Source organism: Rattus rattus, chromosome 2 (assembly GCF_011064425.1).
Source record: "Rattus rattus isolate New Zealand chromosome 2, Rrattus_CSIRO_v1, whole genome shotgun sequence".
Lineage (NCBI taxonomy): Eukaryota > Metazoa > Chordata > Mammalia > Rodentia > Muridae > Rattus > Rattus rattus.
Window position 1 is genome coordinate 59,680,471 of NC_046155.1, and position 27,543 is coordinate 59,708,013.

General features: G+C 46.7%; 1 protein-coding gene across 2 annotated transcripts; it reads right to left on the bottom strand.

Moving 5' to 3' along the window:
* Positions 1–229: 229 nt before the first annotated feature.
* On the bottom strand, positions 230–25,685 carry Plekhs1 (pleckstrin homology domain containing S1). Of its 2 annotated transcripts, none has more exons than XM_032895563.1 (12): positions 25,658–25,685; positions 17,261–17,349; positions 17,047–17,153; positions 16,138–16,269; positions 13,809–13,884; positions 12,809–12,925; positions 9,968–10,099; positions 8,065–8,180; positions 6,629–6,835; positions 5,813–5,914; positions 3,864–3,999; positions 230–836 (listed from the first exon to the last, which is right to left on the bottom strand). In XM_032895563.1, the coding sequence occupies exons 1-12, from the start codon at positions 25,683–25,685 to the stop codon at positions 657–659; spliced, it is 1,422 nt and encodes a 473-aa protein (XP_032751454.1). In that variant the 3' UTR covers positions 230–656. The 2 variants fall into 2 exon arrangements, with proteins under 2 accessions (XP_032751454.1, XP_032751453.1); XM_032895562.1 differs by having other exon boundaries at positions 12,809–12,922; positions 16,138–16,272.
* Between the last annotated feature and the right edge of the window lie 1,858 nt (positions 25,686–27,543).

The window sequence follows — 27,543 nt, forward strand, 5'->3', positions numbered from 1 at the left end:
CTGCTAAGATGCATTTTCTAAATCCCCCTTCGCACCCGCAGTCCCCAGGCTGATTAGCGTTCGGCTGATCGCTGCTCCTTTTCCCTGATTGCTAAAAGGCCTTTGATTCTTTCGGCTTTGCAGAATTGATTTGGCAATAAACCAATCAATTAAGAGTGCCCAAACATAGTTTCCCATTTATTTTTAGAGCAAGCGCATCTTGGCTGGATACAGCGCCAAGCTTCCCAGTTAGTGTATCTTTAAGAGAGCAGGCGTACTGAGTGAGACAGAGAGGCCACTCAGCTTGCCTGATGGGAAGTGTCCTGGACGACTGATACAGACTTTCACTCTCTTGCATCCCTGAAATGATATGGCTGACGTAGAGGCAGTGGTGTGGACTGTGACCTCAGAAGCACACAGCTATTAATTACACCAGGGATTTACTGATATGGTGTCTGCCACGTCTGGGGCAGAGTCTCAGATAATAAGCCCTCCTGTTCTAACTCTACTCCTTAGTCATTATCCCATGTGACTTTCCCAACGAAAAAGCCTAAGAGGGCCAGTGACCCCACCGTTAAGTCAGCACAGTGGCTCAGAGAAGGATGCTGTCTTGTCTCCAATCACAGGGCCGTGCATGCCCCAGGGCTCCAACCTTCGTGTCCCCGGCCTGGGGCAGCCTACTCTCCAATAGCTTCCTTCTGGTTCTTTTTGATGGCAGGACTCCTCTTTGGTGTCCTCTCCCGGCCTGGCAGATCCTGCTGGGCAGACTCAGCAAACTGGTGTCTTAAGGAGCACGCACAGGGGAAAGCATGGAGCTTCTCTGAATTTGGGATCCGGCCAATGGAGAGTTTCACTTTCTACAACAAACCATAGGAGATAATGAAATGACTGAAGATTATCCGTAGACTCCCCAGCTCTCAACCAGTCATCCTTCATACCCCCTTGAATGTGTTTGTGAAGGAAGTCCCATGATGCACTGCGATGATCCAAAGGCAGCCGCAGATGATGTGTATGTTCAAGTGGAACACGGACTTTCATTTTCTGACGTCTGCTGGCCTAAGCCTCTAGGCAGGTTCTAAAGAGTGGCAATGGTCCACTGTGCTGGCTAGTATTATGTTAGCTCGACTCAAGGTAGAGTTATTTTGGAAGAGAGACCCTCAATTGTTAAATGTACCCACTAGATTGGCCTGTGGATAAGTCTGTTATATCGGTCTGGTTTTCATTTTATTGGTAATTGATGGGAAAGAGCCTAGCTCGCTGTGAGTAGTACCATCCCGGGGCCAACGTCCCAGTGCCATAAGAAAGCAGACTGAGTTAACTACCGCTAAGAGCAACTTTGCAAGCAGCACTCCTCCATGGCCTCCCAGTCATGTCCTGGGCTAACTCCCTTTGGTGTTGGGCTGTGGCATGGGAATGTAAGAGGAATTAACCCTTTGTTCCCCAAGCTGCTTTTGGCCATGGTGTTTTCTTATAGGAATAGAAGTTCTCCAAGAACTCAGAGGGTTCCTGGAACCCTGTGCATCCAACAGAGCCCGGCACGCAGGAAAGGGCCAGACAAAAGCAGAAGGAAGAACACACACCATCTCCTCTGCCTCAAAAAGGTCGTCATGCTTTCTTCTTGCTGTCTCCGGCCTGTCCCTATGCCTGCCCTCCATCTTTCTCCATTGCGGTTCAACAGATGTGGCTGGCTCCGGCCTGTTAGCCATCAGAGATACCTGCTATTGCTCCCGCAGGTCCTTTTCCCACATTTTTTTCTTCTTCTTCCAAGAACCAAGTGTTCGAATTTTAAAAGAGGAATATCTACTTTCACACAAACGGAGGAAGTCGGGAGTGGGGGAGGGGTCGGGATTGTCTGGTCCTCTAGATGAGCGGTTCTCAGGCTTCCTAGTGCTGTGACCCTTTAATACAGTTCCTCGTGGTGTTGTGACCCCAGCCATAAAGTTACTTCCATCGTGACTTCATAATGACTGTAATTACAGTCATAGTGACTGTAATTCTGCTGCTGTTATGAATCATAATGTAAATATCTAATATTCAGGATATCTGATTTGTGGCCCCCGTAAGAGTGCCGCTTGGCTCTCCAAGGGGTTGTGGCCCGCAGGCGGAGGACTACTGCTCTAGATAATCATGTTGGTGGGTATCCATAGTGGTCAGTCCTGAGTAGGAGTTGTTCTCAGGTAGAGTGAGGAAGACAGAAAGGCCAGGGGAGGGGCAGTCTAGACTGTCAGTCACGATGATGTAGCCACACCCAGGTGGAGGGTTAGATGTGAGTCCTGTCAAAACCTCTCTTCTTGATTGCTGAACACAAGTCTGAATCTTTGGGTCAGAGTCACGTTCAGTAACTTCTGGAAGGTGCATGTGGCTTTTTTTTTTTTTTTTTTAAACCGTTTGGCTGTGGTGTGGACGATTGGCAGATGCCGTGCCTTGTAAGTTACCGGACTGTGGGACTAAGACCCTCAAGCCAAGCTCCTCTCCGCATCAGGGATTGAAGTCTCTAGCCAAACACCATGTCCTCTGAGGAAGCCTCCAGTCCTCCCTCTGAAGATCAGTCTATTCTCCCTCTACACTTTCTGCTCATGTTTTAAGCACATGCTGTACTCTAAGAAGTTCCTACTGGACTTGTTTTGATCCACTGACCAATGAGCTATTTAAGTCCAAGCCAAGGTCACTTTTGTAGCTTTAGAACAAACACACCATCCAGGACAGCGTAGTTGGATATTCAGTAAATAATGAAATGGTTGGTTGGATGGATGGATGGACAGACAGATGGACAGATGGGTGAATCCTGGCCCTGTCAGTAACTAGGTATGCGTTTACTTTAGTCACATGCCTGACTGGTCTTAGCCTTTTACATAATAGCAGTGATAACTGTTCTTATCCAACTGTCAGGCTCACATAAGAGTGATGAAGAAGAGACAAGATGTGGCCTTAATATGCATAATATGTAACCTCAGATCCTAGAGACCGAAGAGGGGTCTTTGGCACTGTAGTTTGCAAAAGTATCAAGTCAGGGCTCTGTGTTTTCAAAGCACATTAACTGGGTAGTCCCACATCTCGATGTAACTGCTTTCTAAAAGACAAATGCATGTGAATGTATTTCCTCTCCTTTCCTCCAGACACATCCCAGAGATCCAAGGAATGCAATTTGAAAACTGTAGGAATGGATGAACGAATGGATGCATGAATGAATGAATGGATGGATGCATGAATGAACGAACGAAGAGTCCTTGCTCTGCTCCTCATTTTAGAGAGACACTAAGTGCAGACAAGATGGTGCCTGCCCAAAGCCTTCTGGGCTAGAAGTCAAAGTGGGCTAAGAAGGGATGAACACCATGGAGACTGAAGTAGCCGGTGAGACCACGTAAATACAGGTTAGCTCTTTAAAGATGGAGATCGAGCGTTGAGCCACATATTATGTTGAATTTTAGTAATAACTCCATGCAGAAGGCATGACGATGTCAGATTTCCGATGAGAAAACTGATATTCCAAAGGTGAGCCCCTTAATGTTGCATGGCCCATGCTCTGTGCTAGAAACACAGCGAGCGTGTCACAGCACGCTATATCACTTGATTTTTCAACAGCCGGTGCAGCCGGGGTCCCAACTTTACCGATTTTACAGAAAACCAAGGCCTAGACTGCTTAAAGAGGGATACAGTCCACGCGCGGGTCAAAGTCCACAAGAGGTCTTCTTGCCACCTCACAGTGGGTGTTTGAATTCAGAAACCCAGAGCCCTCTCTCTTAGCCCAGAGCGTTCCTCAATAATACTTGACTAGAAAGCAGACTTCATCATGTTCTGAGTAGGCCTGAGATTCCACCTGAGACCCTGATCTTGTCCCTCTTGTCACCGAGTTGGTCTGGCCAGGGCCGAACCATAAGACTCACCTCTTTCTGGATACATCGGGTAAGAAACAGGGACACCTCCTCCAGGCTTTGGGGCTTCAGGTCATTCACAGCCAAGATGTGATCTCCATGGTGGAATAAGCACCCTAGTCGGGGAGGGCCTTCCCAGCGAGCCACACTGCAGCAGGAACCCAGCATCCAAGAGGGAAAGAAAACAGAGTTCAGGGGAGGAGTGGGAATGGGCATGCTCACTTGGAGCTGAGTCAGCTGAGTTGTAAAGCAGAGCTTATTGGAGGAGCGGGAATGGGCATGCTCACTCGGAGCTGAGTCAGCTGAGTTGTAAAGCAGAGCTTATTGGAGGAGCGGGAATGGGCATGCTCACTCGGAGCTGAGTCAGCTGAGTCGTAAAAAAGAGCTCATTGGAAGAGCGGGAATGGGCATGCTCACTCGGAGCTGAGTCAGCTGAGTTGTAAAGTAGAGCTCATTGGAGGAGCGGGAATGGGCATGCTCACTCGGAGCTGAGTCAGCTGAGTCGTAAGGCAGAGCTTATTGGAGGAGTGGGAATGGGCATGCTCACTCCAAGCTGAGTCAGCCGAGTCGTCCCACATTGGAAGCTAACCATCTCCTTTCTCTGTCTGACTTCTTTCCCTTCCCACTTCTCTTTTTCTCTCAAGCCCTGCTCCAAGCAAAGCACCCATGAAGGCACTGCCAAGCCTTGCTTTGCTTGTAGTTAACCTCTCCTGTTCCAGGACTTAAATTTTAATTGTAGTTTTGAATAAGATGTAGTTTTTCTACTTATTCATGTGGCTATTCTTCTTGCCTGGCCTTGTGACTCTGGGAATACAGTTCTACCCTTTTTGTTTCCTTACATGGGGTTTAAAATTTTACGACTCCACAGTTCCAAGGAAATCAGGAGCTCAATAAATGTCTGAGAGAAGTGAGCACACAGCACCGCGCAGTGACTACCTAATGAAGTCACGAATGGAGGAATCTGCGAGCTTGGCCGTAGACGGACTCATAGGCTGAGCAGCTATTTACAAGTCTTAGATTGCAGAAATCTGGAAAATGGAAAGTTATGACGTTCTGGCATATTCTTTACATTAAGGAATTAACTTGTAAAAATCCAATCTTCCAGGGCTGGGGAGATGGCTCGGTGATTAAGAACATGGGCTGCTCTTTCAGAAGATCCCCGGGGTTCAATTCCCAGCATCCACATGGCGGCTCACAACTGTCTGAGTTCCCGGGGATCCATGACACCAGACACGCATGTGGTGCACATATCTGTGCATGCTGGCAAAATACCCATACATATAAAATAAAATAAATGAAACATTTTGATCTTCTACTGAAATGAAGTTAACAGGCTTACTTATTTGGGAGTGTGAGGGAGAAGTCTCACTATGTAGCTAGAGCTGGCCTTGAGCCTGCTATGAAGCTCAGGTTGGCTTTGAACTCTTCATCTAGGGTGCTAAGATTACTGGCCTGTGTCACCATGCCCAGTCACAGTCTACAAGAATATAGAATCAGAAATATAGCAATTAGGCTAAAAAAAAAGTCTGCCATGAAGACTTGGTTCAGAGTTTTGAAGTAGAGGTTTTCACTGGGGTATGGGACAGACACCTAGACCTTCCTGAACATCTCTTTCTTCTATATCCTATTAACTTTGCTCTCCTTTCATTCATTAAATATTCATTCTGCCGTGCCTAGGAATGGCATCCTTGAAATCCGCTCTCCTTCAAAGAATCAGAAACATCCTGATTGGTGGGCTCTTTGGTCCTTTTAAACTCCCCCCTCCCTCCCACCTCTCCCACTCCCCAACCCCCGCAGAAGTTGACCTCACATAGAGAAGTTCAATTTTGCCTCCGGGTCCCCTCTGTGGCAACACCGTAGTCTGTCTCCAACATCATTTTGGTCAAATGTGGTGTTTCAGAATAAGGGTCTCCCCCACCCTTGACTCCTGCTCATTTCCTGCCATTCACAGCCCCACCTACCATATCCGTCCTGCTGCTTCCACCAGAGCGAGATAGTTGATGACATCCCGAGGAGAGAGGAACACGTTCAGAGTCTCCAGCTGGCTCTCATCCGTGATGTTGCTGAGACAGAAAACGATTGTGTGAGTCACATCAAACAGCCAACTGTCCCTGGCTGTGCGCCACCCTTTCAGGGTACACTTTTGGCCTTCTGTTTCTGAGGTGACATTTTCCAGCTAAACCTTGTCCGGAGCATATGAAGGAAGAAATATGAATGTTAAGTCCCTGAAAGTCATTCATTACACCCTTCTTGGGATGTGGTAGTGGATGGCAGACAATGAGGGAGGAGGTAAAACTGGACTAAGTGGGTTTATTACCATGTCTGTCAGGTCAATCTGCATATCTGTCTTCCGGAAATTACTCCATACCAAAGGACATGTAAAGTAGCTAAGATTACATCTGTCTTATCCAGTACCCTGGACGGCACCTAGGACCTACTCAGAACCTCTGTAGACTTGTTTGCCCACAGGATGTTAACGGGAGAGGCTGCTGATGCACTAAGATACATCAGTGTGGTCCCGGTTCTAAGGCTCAAAAGACTGGCCCAGGGGGGGAAATGTCGCAACAGTTGGAAATGCCACCCCCACCCTAGGGACCACTCTTCTTCCCTCTATCAGTCACTGCCTATGTTTTGCAAGCTCAGTGACACTGAAGCCTATCAGGTTCTTGGCTGACTTGGAAACTTTGAGGAATTATTTTGAAATTTGAATATAAAGTGTGTTTAAGGCGCCCGCCTCGCTCTTAGGGCCCACAGAGTTTTGGAAATCAGAGCTTTACTTGAGCAGTATAGACAATTTCACAACAGTTAGTGAGGCGGACCCCTGTTGGTCATCTGTGGTTTGTGCTTCCAAATCGGCAGGCAGAAGACACGGATCACTTCCTGTGTCTTGTTCTTGGTGGGGAGGCCCCAGCTCTGACGTCTCGGGAGAAATCTGGAATTCGGCTTGGCAGTCGGCTGGTGCAGAGGTTGCTTCTTTAACTAGACTGGAGCAAAGGAAGTTAAATAAGGCCTTCTGCTTAAACACGTGCATTCACAGTTTTCCTCTGTAGCGGTTAACAGCCAGGCGAGGACCGCCAAAGTCTGGGAGCCTACACAGGCATCAGAACCCCACCATGGGCAGAGAAATATGCTTCCCTTCTAAAAGTGGACTTGGAATGGAAATAGACATTTATAGGGTCAAGAGGACAGTATGAGAGACATAAAATCCAGAAGACTTCTGCAGACAGAAATGTCCAGAGGATGTCCCAAGTGGCTTTGTGTGCATAGAGAAACCACGTTTTCTTCTCTTAAGTCCACACGTTGAACCACTCTTCAACTGAGCATCTGAAATCTGGAATGTTTGGCGCCTGAATGATGCTGCAGATGGAGAACTCTGCCCTATCAGACTCTCCTTCACGAATAAAGCAATCTCAAAACACTTTTTTTTGCATAAGATCATTGTCAAGTATATCTATCTATATCTATGTGTATATATGTAAATATGAAAATACAAAACGTGTATATTTCATGGTTAGATGAGTTCTATTCCCTAAGAGATATAATTATGGATATGCAGATATTCCTAAAACAAAAGCTAAAACAAAACAAAAGAACTGAATCCTAAAACATTCTTGATCTTATGCATCACAGATAAAGGACACCCTACCTGTGTCAATCAATTAATAGTGTGTGTTGATATAGTCCTTGGTGACATTTTGTAGCCATTTGTCAACAGTTAAACGAATGAACTGGGGGCTAGGGAGATGACTTGGTGGGTAAAGTGTTTGCCATGTAAGCAGTTGGACCTCAGTTTGGATCTCTGGAGCCCAGGCCAGGCACGGTATCGTGCCTCTGAAATCCCAGTGCTCCTGTGGCAAGATGGGATGTGGAGAATCCTGGGAAGCTAATGGGCCAACTCACCTGTATGTACAGTGGGAAAAACAAGAGGCCCTGACTCAAAAAGCAGAAGGTGAGGACCAACACCCAAGGTGTCCTCCGACCTCTGACCTCTACATGTGCTCTATGTCATATGTGCACCTCTCTCTCCCTCTCTCTCTCCCCCTCCCTCGCTCTCTCTCCCTCTCTCTGTCTCACACACCCATACATACACAATTCATATGTGTAAGTACACACACACACCCTCACACAAAGGTTAACACAGTGAACCGGTGGTGATTGTTCCACTAAAAGCAGGTTAGCTAAAAGCAGTATTTAAGAGGGCCAGCCCACTCACCAGGATCTCATTGATCTCATTGACACGTAATTGCTCTCAGCTCTCTTGAAACCTTGGTCTGGGCTATTGGATTCAGCGGAGTCACCAGAATCATTGGCGCCATCAATATTCTCTAACTAAAGACAAGAGGAAGAGACGTAAGGATGCAGGACCAGGCACCTCCTCACCTCACCTCATGCCTCCCTGTACCTGGAAGAACACATCTTTCATTGCAGGGAAAGCGCTTCTTCAGAGAATATTGACAGGCCGTAACCACAGGAGACTGAACCCACCACGGTTTCTGGCAGATTCCAAGTCTGCCATACCCCACTCCAGACACACGTATTCTATCGGGAAGAGTAGATTTTCCTTTCTGCTTTTTTTCTGAGTCATTGAATGCCATGAGCACTTCCCCCAGGAGGTTGAATCTATGAATCGTAGAAGCTGACTGGGCCAAAGGCTAAACACAATGGCTGCTCACGAACACCGACACCTCCTCTCACGTGTGCCATTGACTTCTAATCGGAGCACTGCCTCCCAGTCAGGGCAGACTTCCGCACAGCGGCCTCCTCATGAGAGGCTCTTCCAGATCCCACGTTCACACAGTCTTCCCCACCTGGGATGCTCCTGTCTTCTCTTGCCCATTGAAGTCCTCTTCAGTCATTCCCAGTTCTCGAATCACCTCAGCCCTCCTGGCAACTTTAAACAGTTTCATCTACTTCCCCAGACGACATATTCCACAGAGCTTGTCCTTACTACATGCTTGATGGCTTGGCGTCCCCAGAGAAGTATTTTTGGTGAAAGAAGTCTTCTATGCTTGAGAAACATTGGGCAACACCTCTCCTACCCACTTGGCTACTTATAACGCAGGGCGACATACTAAGGGCTCTGAGGACTTTGCTGTATGGATAGCTCATTTAAACCTCTTGTAATTTAGCACATCCATAGCCAACCTGACCCCAGAATCCATCTTTAAGTGAACACGTCACTGCCTAGTAGAAAACCTTCAATTTCAGAGATGTCTCAACTCTGTGGCCACCATTTTGTTCTCCTGCCACGCCTTCCTCCAGCACCCTCTATCCGTGTGTATCGCAAATTACAGCTTCATGGCCAATGTGCCTAAAAGTGAACTCATGTTTCACCACATCCCTGCTTAGAAGACCTTTGCTCCTCCTGTGCTGCCCACAGCGTAGAGTCAACTTCGAATCCACTGCCTGTCACGGGCTGGCTCTTTAGTTCTGTTGATTTTCTACTCTGCCACTCACACACTCTGAACTGTAGCCTACCTAAGCAATTGACCAGACACGGACATCAGTGTTCTCTGAAGCCTACTTTGAGTCAAGAGGAAAGAGCAATCTGCCCTATATCCAATGCCTCCCTATGTGGCATTATCTTTGGTAACTGAGGCTGCCGGTTCTGGAGGCAAGAGGACAATGAATTTCATCACTGTAGCCACCAGGCTGAGAACAGCATGGGGTCTAAGCACTCAGAAGGACTTCTAGTTATCAACAGGCTGTCCGATATACAGCCACGGCTGATTATCCAAAGACTCTTTTCCTTTCAGTCCGGAAAAACAGAAAGACTACTAAGTTACAAATTCAACCAGCCAAGTAGTCAAATGGTATCTTCTCCATTGAACCTTCTCTGATCTGCCTGGAAACCAGCTCCCTCTTCCCACCACTGTTACAACGTACACATCGTATAAGCATATGCCTTGTGCTATGGTTGACTTCTAGTCACGTGCCAGCACAGTGAGCCAGCCATCTGCCTCTGCCAGCTTCACCTTTGTGCCTCCTGATCTCAGCCTGTTGGCTCAGCAGCAGCGTGTGACAGTGGCTGGGTAACATATGTTGAAGGAATGAGTGCTTAGTGGGGCGGGGCAGGCAGGGCGGGAAGGGGCAGGGCTGGGGGGAGGATGGCTTACTTCTAAGCAGACTCTTCGAGGAGTGAGGTAGTATTCCTCCTCTTCTGCATCTTGAGTTGGTTCTGAGTAGAAATCATGTTCATGATGATAATGATCTTGCCTGAATCTTTGGAGACTTTTTTGTATTAAATGCTGAATGAGGAAGATACAGAAGAAACTAATGAGTTCCTTCCTCCCTCCTCCCATTCTATGCAATAGAATCAAACCAACTTTCTGGGGTGAAAAAAGTGTAATAGATTAGTCGGAGGCTGTGTGGGCGTGACGTGCGGAAACCCACACGACTTGAACTTTCTCTTCAGTTCGGGTCCCTCTAATGTGTGAGTGCACACGCACAGCTAATATTTGGAAGTTTTCCGTACTCTGGAGAATTACAACTCCAAACAAGAAATTTTCTACCGTGGGTGGCAGTGTAAGTCACAGGGCTTTGTCACGGCGTCCCTACCCCCATCTCTTCCCAGTCCTCTCTCAGCAGCCTCTGAGGAAATAATTAGCCTGGAGTCACTGAACCTCCTTCTGCCTCACGGGTTCCTCTTTTCGTGTTTTGTTCACAGCCTTGTCTGTTTCCACAGCAGTGTGATTAGATAGTGTTGGCTATGTGACAGTCTGAATTGCATGCTTCCAGGTGATGCAAGCAATTCATTATTGCTGTCTCTCCCCTAAGAGACACCAGACAGTCTACCGAAGTAGCCGCTCTGCATGGTAGAGGAATTGTTGAGTGTGACTTAATTATCCCAGGAACAATGCCTGATGGCCGGGGACCTTCGTAAGAACCCCAAATATTTGCTGGGAATTTTATGGAACTTAGCTCCCCCCCTCTTTGTGTGTGTGTGTGTGTGTGTGTGTGTGTGTGTGTGTGTGTGTGTGTGTGTGTGTGTGTGTGTGTGTGTGTGTGTGTGTGAGAGAGAGAGAGAGAGAGAGAGAGAGAGAGAGAGAGAGAGAGAGAGAGGAGACACAGAGAGAGCACCCTGAATTATAATGGTTCAGGTTGTTTTTTGTTTTTTGTTTTTTGTTTTTTCTCTCATAAGGAAGTGCAAAAGCAAGATGCATTCACTAGAAACTGCATTTCAGATTTTGAATGTTAGCCTTTGGGTGGGCTACCAATAACTTTCTTATAGATCTGGTGGCAGCCGTGAGCCTCTGTGAGGCACCATGTCTGCCTGCATGTCATGTCTGAGAGGAGGGCTGAGTTCATCCTGGTTGCCCTCTGCCTTGTTTGCTTTCCTGTCAGTGACTTGATGAGTCAGCAAGAAGGCCTCTACCAGATGAGTCTACTTGGTCGTGAACCTCACAGCCTTCAGAGCTGTGGGAACTGATGTTACTATTGTCAGGACCACACCCCTTCAGGTATGGTATTCTACTGCCGTTGCTGAAGATAGAGTCTGGAACCAGACTATACTGGGGTGGCAGTGAAGGGTTCCTGATGTACCAACGACATCGATAACAAAACCCAGCAAGTCAACCGGTGACTTTAACTTAAGATGGTTGAAAAAAACTATTACTTGACCTCAATAAATAAGGGAAAACAGCAAAAGCCACCCGGGGAAAGAGGTCTGTCATGAATGGGAGCAAGAGGCACTTGCTCAAGGTCAAACTGCCTGTCTGCCCTTGTCCTTACCACTGCTTTTGATCACTGCTTTTGTGACTGAGATGCCATGTCAGGCCTGCAGGTGCCAATAAGCTAAAAAGGCTTTTAAAATGTTCGAGAGCTAGATAAAATGGGAGGCCCCGCTTCATTGCATGTGCTTGGTAGCCACAGGGGGAAGGATGCCCGTAGTGGTTGGTGTCCCTGAGGGATGAATTGATAGATGTGCAGGGGAACACACCACCCAGCCTCTTTACTGATTGTAGCCAAAACTAGAAAGACAGTGAATCCCTAGGGGTGAGGGCACAGCTGTAGGCACGCCCCTTCCAGCCACGGGCACACCCTTTTCAGCCTCAGGCACGCCATTCTACTTCATCAGACAGATTGCACTAGGAGGAAAAGGAGGCGATAAACAGACCAGGAAGCAAGACTGACTGGATGAGTGAAGGGAAGCAGGAGAAAACCCCATTGTGCCTGAGGGTGTGGACAGTACGGCAGGGGATTAAGGGGCACAAGGGACCTTTGTGCCCTATGTGTGGAAGGAGGGGAAGGGTTGCTGGCTAAGCTTAGTAAAGGAACCCCAGACTAGAGCCTCCAAACTGAGGTCTAGAGTCAGCTAGACAAGTGCCAAAGCCCACTCATAGAATAAGAAATGGGCAAATATGCATATTAAGGAATCATTCTCTCTCTGTGTGCGAACATGTGTGCACGTGTGTGCGTGTGCATGTGTGCACGCTCATGAGAAGGTCAGAGGACAACCACAGTTTCTGTTCCTCAGAAGCACCCACCATTGATTCCTCCACACCCCTGGCCTGGAACTCACCATGTGGGTTAGGCTGACTGGCCAGTGAACTCAAGAATACACCTGTCACTCTTGCTCTCTTGTTCTCTCTTGCTTTTGCCTTCCCTTCCTCCCTCTCTCCCCCTTCCCTTCTCCCCTCTCTTTCTCTGTGCCCATGGCCACCCTCTACTTTTCTACTTTTCTCTCCCTCTTCCTCTTCCTCCCCCCCCCCGCCCCCCCCCCGTCTCACCTGTCTCTGCTTCCTCAGCACTAAAGAGTTAATGAGTGGCACTACATGAGTCCTGTGGGATCAAAGTCAGGTCTTTGTGCTTTCAGTGCTGAGCTACGTCCTCAGCCCAGGGCACGATTCTTTCAGTGCATTTGACTCTGACGTTCAAGATCAATGTGAGCTGCTAGCCAGTGGGACATTCAGCAATGGCTGAGTCCTGAGACAGAAGGAAGAGAATTTGAATCCCACCTCTGGAAGACTGGCCCTCGGTGATGCAAGGCTGATACCCTCTGGTATGTTGCAGAGACCCAAGAAAGGACTGGGGTCAGAAACCGGCCTTCTGTCACCCAGGGAAGGCTTCTCCTGCTTAGAAACAAAGTTTTATAATTACAGCACAATTGCTCCACTATTGCTGTCAGTAGCCCCCACCCCCACCCCCATGCCACTACCTTAACCTGGACTCCCAGTCTCCAGGGTCTCCCCAAGTCCTTGACATCTGGGCTGCCCATTAGCCCTCTGTCATCACTAAGACAAGGGTTGATCTTGTCAGTGTGACTTTCTCCCACTTCCAAGTTCATGAGGACACTCAGCCTGGCCTTGACAGGCACCCCGAGTACCCACAGCCTGTCTTCTCCGTGGTGCCGCCCTTCACACCCTGTCCTCTCTGCTTTCAGTACTGAATCTGCCTTGCTCTCTCTTCTTTGACATTTGCTACAAGCATGGAACAACCGGGAAAATACATCCTTAAATGTGCCTACAGCCAAGCTCCCTCTGTGACAGCCTCTCTACACAAGGAACTGGGGGAAACTCACAGAGCCGCTTAGGAAGTCAATTAAAACCCTTCAGCTGCTTACCTGACACAGGAGACATTATATTAAAATGCAAGGCAGATGAAAACAATGTTTGACTGACGCCTCCCTAGACTTAGTCATTCAAAGGGAAGCTGGTTATGTTCGGAGACTCACAATGGTGGAAACAGTATACTTTGAGCTACTCTGAAAAATTGCCACCATTAACATTCACTCCCCCTACCACGAACAATGACAATCTAATTTAGCTCTCATACAAAACACACAAAAAAGTATTTTCTTCTTTTGTTGCTCGTAAAAATAACAAGGGCATGTTTTCTTGCCTATTTAGTCCTTGCATCAATGCCAGCTGCTAAGGTGAAAGAAAGGGCCACTATTGTTTCTAAGGAAAGAAGGCTGTGTTCAGGTGCCCGGGAACGTCATTAGTCACAAAGAGTCACCTCTGCTCTCTGATGGGTTGCTTTTACCCCCTGGCAGTATGGTGTCATGAAGGAGACCCAGTCTTTAATCTTCTCCCTGGGGAGAGGAAGAGAGTTTCAGTTGGCATTGGTAGCTCCCACACTCACTCTGAATCTAGAATGTTCTTTGATTGCGTTCAGAACAGGCTTTGGGATCAGCCGCCAACAAAGTAAAACTCTGTCTCCAAGTCGTTGAAACGCTCCACGCTACCTGGCAATCTCTGAATCTGCGCCGTTGAATTAACCCCTGTGGACGCTTCCGGTAGGAAACTCGGGAAAATGGGAGGTCAGAAATGGCAGGGGTCCAGAGATTCAGCCTTCTAGGGTGTTCTTGGTGAACACCCACCTGTCAGCCCCGCTCCCTGTATTCTCAGTCTTCCCTTGCCCATCTTAGGAAATGCATTTTTAGGAAGAATGAAGTGTTGGTAAGGGTGTTTTGTCTTGTTCTGTCAACTTTACACAAGCTGGGGTCATAGGAAGAGGGAGCCCCAACTGAGGAAATGCCTCCATCGGATTAGCCTGTAGGCAAGTCTGTTGAGTGTGTTTTCTTGGTTGAATATCAGTGTAGTGGGACTCAGTCTACCGTGGGCTGTGCCAGCCTTGGGCAGGTGAGCCTAGGTGCTATAAGGAAGCTAAGCCAAGATGAGAAAACCAGTGAGCAGTCCTGCCTCTGCACAGCGCCTCTTCCAGGTTCCCTCCTCAATTCCCTACTTAGACTTCCCTCAGTGGTGGACTGTAATAAGGTGAACTAAACAAACACTTTCCTTAGGAGTGGCTTTTTGTCAGTGTTTGATCCCAGCAAATAGAAAAGTAAACAAAGACAGGGATGAAATTATACACTCCTGTCTTCTTTTCCAAGTGACAATTTACAAGAAAACTAGGGCTCTGGGTCAAGCTGAAACATGTTAAGGCTTCAGCATCTGTGGCCTCTTCCCTACAGCTTCCTCCTGCACCATCTCTCCCTGCAGCAGACAAGTGGGTGTGAAAATGGACCTGGGCACTTCTGTTAGCACCAGGAGCCCCTCTTAACAACTGCAGAAGCATAAGAACGACAATGCCAACAAAACAGAACTTCTAGGGACTAAAGCACTACGGAGAGACTATACATGGACTGACCCAGGGCTCCAACTGCATACGTAGCAGAGAATAGCCTTGTTGGGGCACCAGTGGAGGGGAAGCCCTTGGTCCTGCCTAAGATTGGATCCCCAGTGCAGGGAAATATGGGGGGCAGTAAGGGGGATGTATGGGGGGAATACCCATATGGGGGAGAGACAGCGGGAGGGGATGGGGACTTACGGACAGGAAACCAGGAAGGGGATTAACATTTGAAATGTATGTAAAGAAATATATCTAAAAAAAAAAAAAAAAAAAGACTGCAGAAGCCTTCAGGGTGAGCACGGCCTCTCCCTGCACAGTGGGACTCCTTTTCGCCGAAGGCTTTGGGTAATGACTACTGTTGTGGATTACTTTGCGACCCTCTCCTCCTCTACTTATGTCCCAGTTCCAGCTCCCAGTCCTCAGATGTCACCTTATGCAGAAAGGGTCTCATTGCAGAAAGAACTGGTTGAGATCACAATGGGACAGAGGTGCTTCCTAAACTGGTAAGACTGGTATCTGTGGAACAAAGGGCAAATTCAACCCAGAGTTACATGCGTGTGGGGAATGCCACATGACAGCTAGGGCTTGGCTGCCATAGCAGAGGGAACCACCAGAAGTTCCTACAGAGGCTTGAGAGACAGCCTTTCTCCTGAGGTGTTTCACGGGAGTGTGGTCCTGCCCGAACTGAATTCCTGATTCTCAGTCTTCAAAAATGGTGGGGTTAAAACCTCTGTTGTTTTAGGCACTGTTACAACACTCCTAGGCAGCTGGTGTAATGATTCTTAAAACTAGTTTTAAAAGCTTGGGAGATAGCTTAGTTGGTACGTGCCATGGAAGCCCGAGGATCTGAATTTCATCCCTGGCACCCACAGAAATGCCAGGCATGGTGGAGTGTGGCTGTAACGCCAGCTGAGAAGGCAGAGACAGGCGGATCCTTGCCGGTTTCTAGTGAGCCAGTCTAGCCTAATCCAAGTTCCAGTGAGGGGCCCTGTATCAAAAAACATGGTAAGTGGCTCCTGAGGAATGACAGCTAAGTTGTTCTCTGTGCACATGCGCACATGTACCTATGTGCAACCACACATAACCATTTTAGCACACAGTGAAGACGGCTCTGAGTCTTCCCCTGGTTTCTCTTTATAGCCTGTTTGTTCTTTAGAGACTAACAATGCTTTTGTTAAACACACAGCAGACAAGCTTTTGTCTTCCTGCTCACCTGTCTCGGCCAATAAGGAAGTAGTCCCTGGTTACAGTTCTGATGCACATCACCTCATCCGGGTGGCATTTGAACATCTTCTGCACAGATTGCATCTTTTCCTGGCTATTTATACCGACCTCTACAGTGGCGCTGCTGAGAGGGACACAAAGTAACTAAACTGATACAGATAGCAACTTCAGATGAAAACAGACTCCTACTTTAAATTAGGAACGAAACCGCAGATTTCATTGACCCACATTTTAAAGACTGTCTAGTTCGCATCATGAATCTCATTTGAATTCTTTCTATTTTAAAAAAATAACTAAGACTCTGGTTCTGGTGCACCAGTAATTAGAGATATTCTAATCAGCTTGAGATTCAATTCAGAGGTTCCTATTTGGTTGGATTCCTGTGTCCACAAATTACTGTACTTCCCAATATTTCCGGTACATGATTTCCGAAGAAAAGACAAAATAAATAGTTCATCTAGATATTTCTTTCTTTCTTTCTTTCTTTTTTCCTGGAGCTGAGGACTGAACCCAGGGCCTTGCGCTCACTAGGCAAGCGCTCTACCGCTGAGCTAAATCCCCAACCCCTCATCTAAATGTTTCTTAAACTCCACTTCAGCTCTATGAAGTTGGGTTTCAGGAGCTGTCTGTCACCAGAGTTGAGCAAGAAGACAAGATCCTCAACTGAATGCTCGGGAATTAGAGATCTGCTGCCTACAGTGCACAACAGGAAGTGACCATTTCACCTCGCTCACCCACTTCATTCATTACCTCAGTTCTTTTAGAGCCACAAACACTAAGGCAGCCCTCAGCTCATTTTTGTCAGAGTTTACTCAGGTTTAAGTTCAGTGCATCTTATGGTTTGGTGACTGACTTGGCTCATTAGTGGGTATACAGGTTTCAAGGTCTGGATACGCACCCATCGATTTCGATGGAACCTCGATGGTGATGGTCTTTGTAATAGGAAAGACTAAGACCCTTTCCCCGACTCTGGGACAGAATAAAAAGACGCTTTTTCCAGGAGGTCTGAAAAATTAAAAAGGTTTTGCAGTTCAGTCAAAACTCAGAAGAGCGAGAACTTCCAACACTCATGGGGCTGGTGGGAGGCTTGTAAAACCACAGCGATTACTTACTGCTGAGAAGAAGAGCTGAGGGGGTGGTGACTTAATGAAGTAATCTCGTTTATGGACTTCATTTTCATAATCAAATGTAAATTGTTTGCCTAATAAAAGAAAGTGAAGAGGATTCAGTTTGTTCTCCCATAAATTTCAGGAAAGAATGACTTCGTTTGGAAAACGTTGTTTCTCTCCAAATTATTCAGTTATTCAAAAGAACACACACAATAGCTCTCCCGCCCCCACCCCCACCACAAGGACCGAATGAAGAACAACAGCTGTAGCCACCATTCCCTGGCTGTGGGCGTTGAGTTCCGAGGCAGACATATTCGGCTCACACCTGCCTGGCTCTGTTGCTACAGTTTGGGCCCTGGGTCCTAGGGTGAGTAAGCAAAGATTTGTTTCTATTTCCATTAGCAGAGTAAGATAGTAGCTATTTGACCCACCTGCCAGTGAAAAAGAAGCAGGAGGGGTATTTTCTCTCTGTCCGGGGAACAGGTAGAATGGCCCCAGAGGTCAGGGAAGGATGTTGAAGAGAGCAGTCTCATGGGCATGACAGGACACAAGAGTCTCAACAGCTGTATTACACAACCTTGGCTCCACGGCCCCCTCGCCAGGCTAAAGTCTTCTTTAAGGCCTGCCTTCCCTGAACCAACAGGAAGCCAGACTGGCAGCTGTGATGTGAGAGGAAAACTAAGCCCTCGACCTGGTTTTTAACAGCGCTGTTTTCCTAAATGGAAGTCCTCTGTGTTTCATTTAGACAGTTTGGGGCCCACGAAATAATAATTAGTAATAATAATAACAATAAGGGTTGGGGATTTAGCTCAGTGGTAGAGCGCTTGACTAGCAAGTGCAAGGCCCTGGGTTCGGTCCCCAGCTCTGAAAAAAAGAAAAGAAAAAAAAAATAATAACAATAACAACTGTCTTCAGTGCTGGTGATTACGATGAAGCAGTTAATATTCAGGTGTTTCTGCCATTTCCATAGCAAGTGTTGCCACTTTCATTTGTTAAACTGTGTGTATGTGTTTATTGCATGAGTGCACACGCAAGCGCGCGCGCACACACACACACACACACACACACACACACACACACACACACACACACACACACATACTCTACCAGCACACTGGGACTATTGATCTACACATGTGTATGCCACAGAGGATTTAAAAAGATTAGGATGCCCACACTGGGCCAAGAGAAGAGCTCGTTCCCTGCAGCTGTGCTGGAAAAGGTTGTAATTCATGGGGCATTAGGTACAGCAGGATTCCTCACACTAGTTAGCCCTAGATTCAAGGACTGTGCCAGTCCCACCTAACAAATCTTACCGCAAGCAGGTCTTAGGAGACCCAGTGGTTCCCAAGAAACTTAAGATGTATAAGAATAGAAACTATTTAGTGCCCAGTAAGGTAAAATGTGTAATGTCTGGCTCCCGGTCAAAGGTGGCCAGGCACAGAGAAGAGGCAGACAAATGGGTCGTGATGAAGGGAATAACGAATCAATCAAGACAGAACTTGCACAGATGTCAGACATGCCCGAGATTTACTGTTACTGTTACTGTCGAAGTCTTGACAGACATATGAAATAGAAAAGACCGGAAGTGAACTTTTACAAATGGAAATAATGACATCTGGGGGCAGGGAGGTTTACACCCACAGATTGTTAGAGAGGGCTGGATACTGTAGAAGAAAATTACAGAGTACCGAAAGGGGTATCAATAAGGACTTTTAAAATAAAGTAAAAGCAAACAAACAAAAACTGTCCAAACATGAAAGAACATCCGTACACTGGGGTAGCCTCAACTGGTCCAATGTGCAAGCAGCTGTGATCCCTTAAAGGAGGGGAAGAGGCAGAAAAAAAAAAAAACTTGAACAAATAGTTCTAAAAATTTAAAACTATAAAGCAAGACCCAAGCCATTCAATGAACCCCACGAAACACAAGATACAGGGAAGGAAACACACTCCAAAGTTCCTCAAAATCAAGATGCTTGAAACCATGTCACAATAAAACCTTCTGAAGAGCAGAGAGTGGAGAAAAGGCTTCTTGTGTATGGACGGTCTGCCTGCATACAAGTGTGAGCACCACATGCATGGTCGGTGCCAGAGAGGGCCAGGAGACAGTGCTGTGTGCCCTGAAACTGGAGTTACAGATGACTGTGAGCCTCCATGTGGGTGCTGCCAATCAAACCCAATTTCTCTGGAAGAACAGGCGGAGCTCTTACCTGCTGAGCCATCTCTCCAGCCCCAACTGTTTCATTTCTTGTTAGAAATATAAGCAAGCAAACCTACACCATTAACAGCTCTGAATAAATCCTGCCATTTGAAATTCTATAAACAGCAAATATATCTTTTAAATATGGAAGCAGTTTGGAGGCATTTTTAGATATGCAAATTCTGAAAGAGTGTCATCATCAGGAAGCGTCCACTATCAGAAACGATGCTAAAGGAAACCCTGCGGAATGGGCTGGATGCATGCAGAGCGCCGACACAGAAACCACAGGACTAAATGTGAGGTGATTTTGTTTCATTATTTAAAGCACTCGGTACTTCAACTAGCTAAACAAAAATAGCAATGCACTGTGCAGACTATAATGATGCCTGAATAACATGAATTCCAATGCCAGTGTAAAGGCTTGGGCAGGAAGACGAGATCATATCTCGGCAATGAGCCTGGATTACTTGTGAATTAGTATGCCATTACTTGGGGTCAGGCTGTTGTATGTTTAAAAATATATAAACCTCAAAGTAATGACTAAAATAATACAGTGCAGTGTAATAAGCTAAGGAGAGAGGTGAAGTAAAGTCACAAAGAGGGCTCAGTTCATTCAAAAGAAAGCAGAAAAGGTGGTGGCAGGGTGTAAGTGGGTGAAGTGGGTGTGGGCAGGTGTGGGTGGGCAGGACTAGTGTGGGTGGGGCAGGCGGCGGTGGGGCGGTGTGGGCAGATGGAATGAGCAGGTGTGGGCGGGTGGGGCCAGTGGGGGCGGGGCCAGTGGGGCGGAGCCAGTGGGGGTGGGGCAGGTGGCGGTGGGGCGGTGTGGGCAGATGGAATGAGCAGGTGTGGGCGGGTGGGGCCAGTGGGGCGGAGCCAGGGGGGGTGGTGGGGGGGCTGGTGGGGGCGGTGTGGGCAGATGGAATGAGCAGGTGTGGGCAGGTGCAGGCGGGTTGGGCAGGCGTAGGTGTGTGGGGCCAGTGGGTAGAAGTGCATGGGGCAAAGGCCATGGGGCAAAGGCCAAAGGAGACAAACACAAAGCGGGGGGGGGGAGAGAGAGAGAGAGAGAGAGAGAGAGAGAGAGAGAGAGAGAGCACGCGAGCGAGCACGTCTTAGGAATTCTATTGCAACCCCAGGAGGGAGGGGCCTGATCCCCTTACATGTCCATCACTGAAGTAAGGTCAGGGCAGGAACTCAAGTCAGGAGCCTGGAGGCAGGAACTGAAACAGAAGCCATGGAGAGGTGGCTGCTTACAGATTTGCTCCTCCTGGTTGCTCAGTCTTTTTCTTACACAACTCAAGGCCATCTGCCCACAATGGGTTGGACCCTCCCTCTTCAGTCACCAGTCAAGAAAATGCCCCAAAAAGCCAAGCTGGTAGTTTCCTTCTTCTCAGATGACTCTAGCTTGGGTCAAGTAGAAAACAACAAAACAAACAGAACCCTAGGCAGTACAGTACACTATATTAACACTAGTCACAAGAAAACAGGTAGCTACGGTACATCACGCAGATTCCAAAGCAAGAAACAGCACCAGGAATTTTCAGAAGCTAATATTTAATATAATATAATTTAATATTTAAATTATAATAATAATATAATTTAATATTTATAATAATGTAGGACTCAATTAATCCTAGGGCAATATAATACTAAACATATATGCACCCAGCCACAGAGCTTCAAAACACGGAGGGAAAGGGGTTGGGGATTTAGCTCAGTGGTAGAGCGCTTGCCTAGGAAGTGCAAGGCCCTGGGTTTGGTCCCCACATCAGAAAAAAAAAAAAAAAAAAAAAAAGAACCAAAAAACACGGAGGGAAGCCTAATAGAATTACAAGGGAAAATAGACATATTCAAAATTTCAGTCACAGATTTTAAAAAACAAAATCTTCTCTTAATAGAAGAAACAAAGGAGGGAAAAACCAGCAAGGATGACAGACTTGAACACCACCAACAACAACTGCTTCACCTGCTTGGTATTTATAGAGCACACTGGCTGAAGGCTGGTCCTGTTCTCCTGTGTACAGCAAAAACTCTTTGTGACAGAAACCTCTGTCAACTAGAAAGAGAAGGAAATGCCTCCAACCAAGATATCTACTCTTGTTTTCAGATCTTTAAATAACACTAAAGATTTATGGCCTTTTCTCTAAGCTCCAGGGCAAGAGACAGTGTTCATGTTTATCCAGTGCAGAGCAACTGAGCAAGGAAAAGAAATGGAGTGCAGATGGCACGATCCTGGGCAGCAGGAAACCTTAAATAGCCCACAGAAAACTATGAGCTAATGGACAAAAGTCCATGGTGTGCGAGGTCAGTATACAGCAGTTTTCAAATTGCTATGAAGTAGCAACAGGTAATCTGAAAGTGAAAATAATTTTTTAAAAAAAAGTCTGTTCCTTTGTTACAACACCTCCCCTAAACGAAATCCATAAAAATAAATTTAAGCAAAGTGGTAAAAGCTAATATCCTGAAAGTTACTATAAGAATTTAAAGACGATATAAAAAATGGAGATAAATCCCATCTTCATGGATTGAAAGACAATAATTCTAATAATGACATATTAGAAATTACTCCAAAGCAATCTACAGATTCAATGCAGTTTTTACCTGAATTCTCATGCATTTTTTTTCAGGAATGGGAAAGCTCACTTCATATTATCCTGTAGATTTTTTTTTGATAGCCTTGAATAGTCAAAACAATCCTAAAAAGCAGAGTATTCAGGTCTCCCTTAAACAAACAAACAAACAAATGAACAAACGACCTGTACAGCACTGGAGAGAGGCTCATCAGTTGAGAGCACTCATTACTCCTGCAGAGGGCACAAGTTTGACTCCCAGCACCTCCATGACAGCTCACCACTGGCTGTCACTCCAATTTCAGGGTTCCAATATTCATTTCTGAACTCGCTGTGTACCAGGCATGTACAGGGTACATACACGTGCACTAGCTATTCACATGCTGCATAGACGCACATACTGGGAAAGCACTCGTACACATAAAAGAGAAATAAATACGTATCTAGAAAATAGTCTCACTACACACCTGAAAGAACTAAGAGCAAAGCGTGAAGATAGGTGCCCAGAGCAAGGTAATAGAAGGGAGAATCCAGAAATAAACCCACGCGTCAGTGGACAAGGCCACTCCATGACAGAGTACAGTGCCCTAAACAAAAAGGCTAGAGTCATATGCCTAAACATTGGGAGCAAGGTTGAGGCCAGCCTGGACTACATGAGCCCAAAGGAAAAGAATGAAGAAAGAACCCGGTCAAAGAGTACGCATACTTCATGATTTTATTCATGGAAATCTCTAGAATAATAAATCAACTTTATACTGAGAGAGAGAGACTTGTGGTTGCCAAGAAAAGGGTGTATGCCAAAGAGGGCGGTAGGCTTGAAGGTCAGTTCATTAGCTGCACTCAGGTGATAGATTGCCTTATTTACTTATTTAAATGTGACAATGTTTGGGATTTAGCCTAAGGCACCATGAATGCTAGGCATGTACTCTGCTCTGGTCCACCGTCCCACCTGTAGGATTTCTACGTGACAAATCCTATCTACATGTAGATTTGAACACAGGGGCCTGCTGCTTGTCAATCACACCTCTAAAGATTCCTGAAACATCAAATCCATTTGATAATAGCTAAATATATTTTTACAATATGACCCAGACATTTCTACTCCCAAGTAAATGAAAAGAATATAAAGAAAAACACCGGGTGCCAACCTCTGGGTTCAACATATATGTGTAAGTGCGTTCATATATGCACACATCCACATGAACATGACATACACCATACACTCACGTACATATATAAATATAAATATATATTTGTTCATATACTCTTTTCATAATAGACAAAGACAAGAAAAGCCCGAATGTTTCCAGAAGGTCAATGAATCATCCATGACATATCCATTTAATGGAAAAGGGGAAAGGGCCAATTCACACCATGGATGAATCTCAATTATGAACTAGAAAATTGTGCCGAGTAGAAAACGTCAGATGAGAGTGTCTTACTGTGTGTTCACGGTTATGCAAAAACTCTAGCAAACACAGCGACAGAGAGCCAGGCATCGGGACAAAGGGTGGTGTTGGAGGGAAGGATTATGACAAAGCACAGCAAAGCATGAGGTAAGAGGAACATTCACTGTGCAGACTGTGGTGAAGCTCGCTTCCCTCCTCCCCCCGGAAGGCATCTACTGACACCAGACTGGTATCAGCCAGGAGATGCGGCACAATAAATTACAGCAAAGCTGATGAATGCTACGGGCAGTCGAAAATGCACGGTCATGTTAAGCCCATGTGAGAAATGGTACTAGTCATAGGAGGTCAGGGTCTGGCCTCCTCAGCCTCTCTTCTCGCCCATGCTACCTTATGACACTGCCCTGTTCCCTCCCATCCTGCCTCTGCACCTCTGTCCAATGCTGTGGGTCTTACCATCTCTTCTGATGGGATGTGTTCCTTTTCAAGGAGGGAAATCATGCCTAGTTCTAGAAGCATATCTGCCCCACCCAGGGGTCTAGTGAGGTCATGAACTGTAGAACAGAACTCCCCCTCCCCTAATTCCTAACTGCATTCTAAACCTTGTCCTTATACCCACAGATAAGAGTAACTCTCTCCCTTCACTAAAGAAGCTTTTCTTTACAGCAAATGTAAGGCCTTCCAGAAAACCACAACTGGAAACAATATAGAAGAGATCAGCGGATTGTGGCAACCTCAGGCCCAGTAAATACCTCTACGACACAACTCCTACACCTGGGACTGAGGAAACATCCAGGGAGGGTGGGGAGAAAGATTCTAAGAGCCACAGGGCCAGGAAGGCCACAGTGAAACTGTGTCTCCTAGAAATGGCAGCCTGGCTAAGTCTGAATAGTAATAGCAATAGACTCTCTGACCCTGAAGGGGGAAATCTCAGAGGGAGAGTTAGCCTCTCCCAGGGATGAGCCCCCTAACTGGTTACCCAATACCAAGTGACCAGCCCTGAAATTATATTCACATAGACAACAACACTAACAACAACAAAAAAAATGGACTTAGCAGGTTGTGTTTGCCTCTCTCTCTCTCTCTCCTTTCTCTCTCTCTCTCTCTCTCTCTCTCTCTCTCTCTCTCTCTCTCTCTGTACATCTGTAATATATGTGTGTATGTGCATATGTATGCACAGGTGTTTATAATAATAACAGTAAAGAAGAGACCATCAATTTGAGAAGGGGTGAGGGGGAACCTAGCAGAGGTTGGAGGGAAGAAATGGAAGCAGGAAGTAATGTGATTATTTTTTAATAAAATTGTATGTAAAAAAATTAAAAAAAAAAACCACCAAAACCCTCCACAGAGGATTGGGGAGATGGCTCAGTTTACAATCTAAGTATGAGGACCCAAGCTTGGATCCCCCACACCCATATCAATCCTATGTGTTGCCACAGATCCTTAACCTCAGAGCTGGGGATGGAGAGGCTGCACTCTGGGGCCCATTAGCCAGTCAGCCGAGCTCAATCACCAGGATGCAGGCTCAGTGAAAGGCCCTGACTTAACAGGAAGGTGAAGAATGATCAAGGAAGACACTGATCTCTGGACTCCACCTGCCCACGTACACATGCACATACATCCTCGACAACAGTCATATGCACCACACATATGCATTCAGATAAAATTTAAAAAAAAAATATAAGCCCTGTGCACACCCTAAGATTCAGCTCAAACAGCTTCTCCATAAGACTTCCCGGGATTCCCACCACGAGCTCAGCCTCTCCTGCGGATTCGGATTCCGCAGCGATTTGTTCCTAATCCACGGTTACACTGTTGCATGTGTGGAACTAAAGTTCTCCAGACAGCTACTTGCCTGGGTTTCTCTCTGCTTCTCAGTAAGATTATAAATTCCTTGAGCACAATGACTCTTCTATAATCAAGAACTGTATGCAAAATTAAATGGATGTATCCTAGTCTTCATTAGGCTGTAATTTATTAAAGGTATCATCTTCAAGCCCCAAATGGGACACTTAGCCAATGAAAGCCGGGAATTGTTAAATGTCTAGGCAGTGCAGCTTTTACAAACAATGAAGTGACTGCAGCAGCTCCTACTTTCTGTAGACCAAGGGTCACGGTCCCAGAATGATACCTGTTGTCCCTACAAAAGGAAACTAATATCTGCTCTTGGCTCATCATTATTGGTGGACAGCTGTTTCCTTCTGCCACTACCCCCTTCCTTAGGTACCTGGGCCCTTTGGAGGTCTGGCTTCCATCTGGCTGGCTCTTCTCACCTGTCAGAAAGAGGAATTAGGCAACAGTTAGCTTCCAGACCTTGGTGTCCAAGCTGACTAGCTATGGTGCCATCAGGGGCCAGGACAGGCATCGCGATTCTGATTCCTGCCTTTTCTGTCTTTCTTATGTGTGTGGAGTCCAGGGATTGACCTTGGGTGTAGTTCTTATGTGGGTGTTGTCCATCTTGTTTTTTGAGACGGGGACTCTCATTGGTGTGAGCTCACATGGCGTCTGCTTTCTCTGCCTCTCCTGCTGCTATTGCAAGCATGTGCCATCATACCCCACTTTTTAATGTGGATTCTGCAGAAGCAACTCAGGTTCTTATGTTTGGACAGCAAATGCTTTACTGACTCAGCCAACTCTTTCATTGATGTGTTCCTCTGCTGTGCCCCAAAGATGATGGTATCCTTGGTGATGAGGACCATCCAGGAGCCTGTGCTCACCCAATAGGTGATATGGGGAGAAGCTATGAAGAAGACTACAAGGGCAGTCCTCAATGTCCCTGCCACATGTGGCTGTATGAGAGCCCGGGGAGGCAGGTGACAGCAAAGAGAGATCCAAGCAACACAGAAGGCAGTAGACTGTGGTTTGAGAAGCAGCTGTGATAAGCCCTTTCCACATCTGGGGTCTTGCTTTCTCCAGACAGAACCTGATGAGTGAGAACCTCTGGTCTTCAAGTGCCTCTGCTATCTCTAGGGACATTCTCAAGATATCCTGATGCAGAGGCCTGAGACTGACCCAAGTGAGCTGAATCTATGTCTGGTCATCCATGATCATCTAAGGCAGTGGTTCTCAACCTGTGGGTTGAGACCCTTGGGGTGGGGGTCGACATTGTGATTTGTAACGGTAGCAAGAGTAGCAGTTTTATGGTTAGGGGTCACCACACTGTGAGGAACTGTATTAAAGTAAGAAAATTAAGAGCCACTGATCTAGGGGACTGAGAGGTGGAGGGAATTTCCACAGGGTGGGGGCTGCAGGGCTGATGGAGTTTTGAGAACTAGGACTATGTCCATGGCCAACCTCTCTGCCTTGAATTAGTAACACCTTAAAATGGAAGGCCTGAAAAAGAAGGCACCAGTAGCCTGGGGCAGTCAGGGAAGAGAGGGCTGTTGCCATCCAACTGTCCTGGTGTGACTGCTCCTCTCCTGACCTGTGCCTGGTGTGATCACCCCCACTTCTGACCTATGTCTGGTGTGATCGCTCCCCTTCTCACCTGTTCCTGGTGTGAGCTCCCCTCCTGACCTGTGCCTGGTGTGACTACTCTCCTCCTGACCTGTGCTGGTGTGAACTCCCCTCCTGACCTGTGCCTGGTGTGACCACTCTCCTCCTGACCTGTGCCTGGTGTGAATGCTCCCCTCCTGACCTGTGCCTGGTATAACTACTCTCCTCCTGACCTGTGCCTGGTGTGAATACTCCCTTCCTGACCTGTGCCTGGTGTAACTACCTTCCTCCTGACCTGTGCCTGGTGTGATTGCTCCCCTCTTGACCTGCCCCTTTAATTAGCATCAGCCCATTCATTCCTCTCCCTTGCTGGCTTGTGAGAAGCATGTCAGGGCCATTTGAAGACCAGTGTGAGTTTTTCTGGACTTCAATGTGAGAATGCTGTTGCCTGGAGAAGTAACTAAGAAGGGGTGCATTTCAGTACCCCCTTTCGTCTGGCCTCTGCATATGTGAGACTTGTCCATCCATGCATGTACCATTTAGCCCAGCATGTAATGGTACAGAGAACCCTGATAAAGCTGTTCTTTGTTTTGCTTTTTTTTTAAAAAAGGAAATTCCTGATAAAATACTTAATTGTTTTTAAAGCCTTTATAGTTTGTAAAGGGGAGGGATAAAATC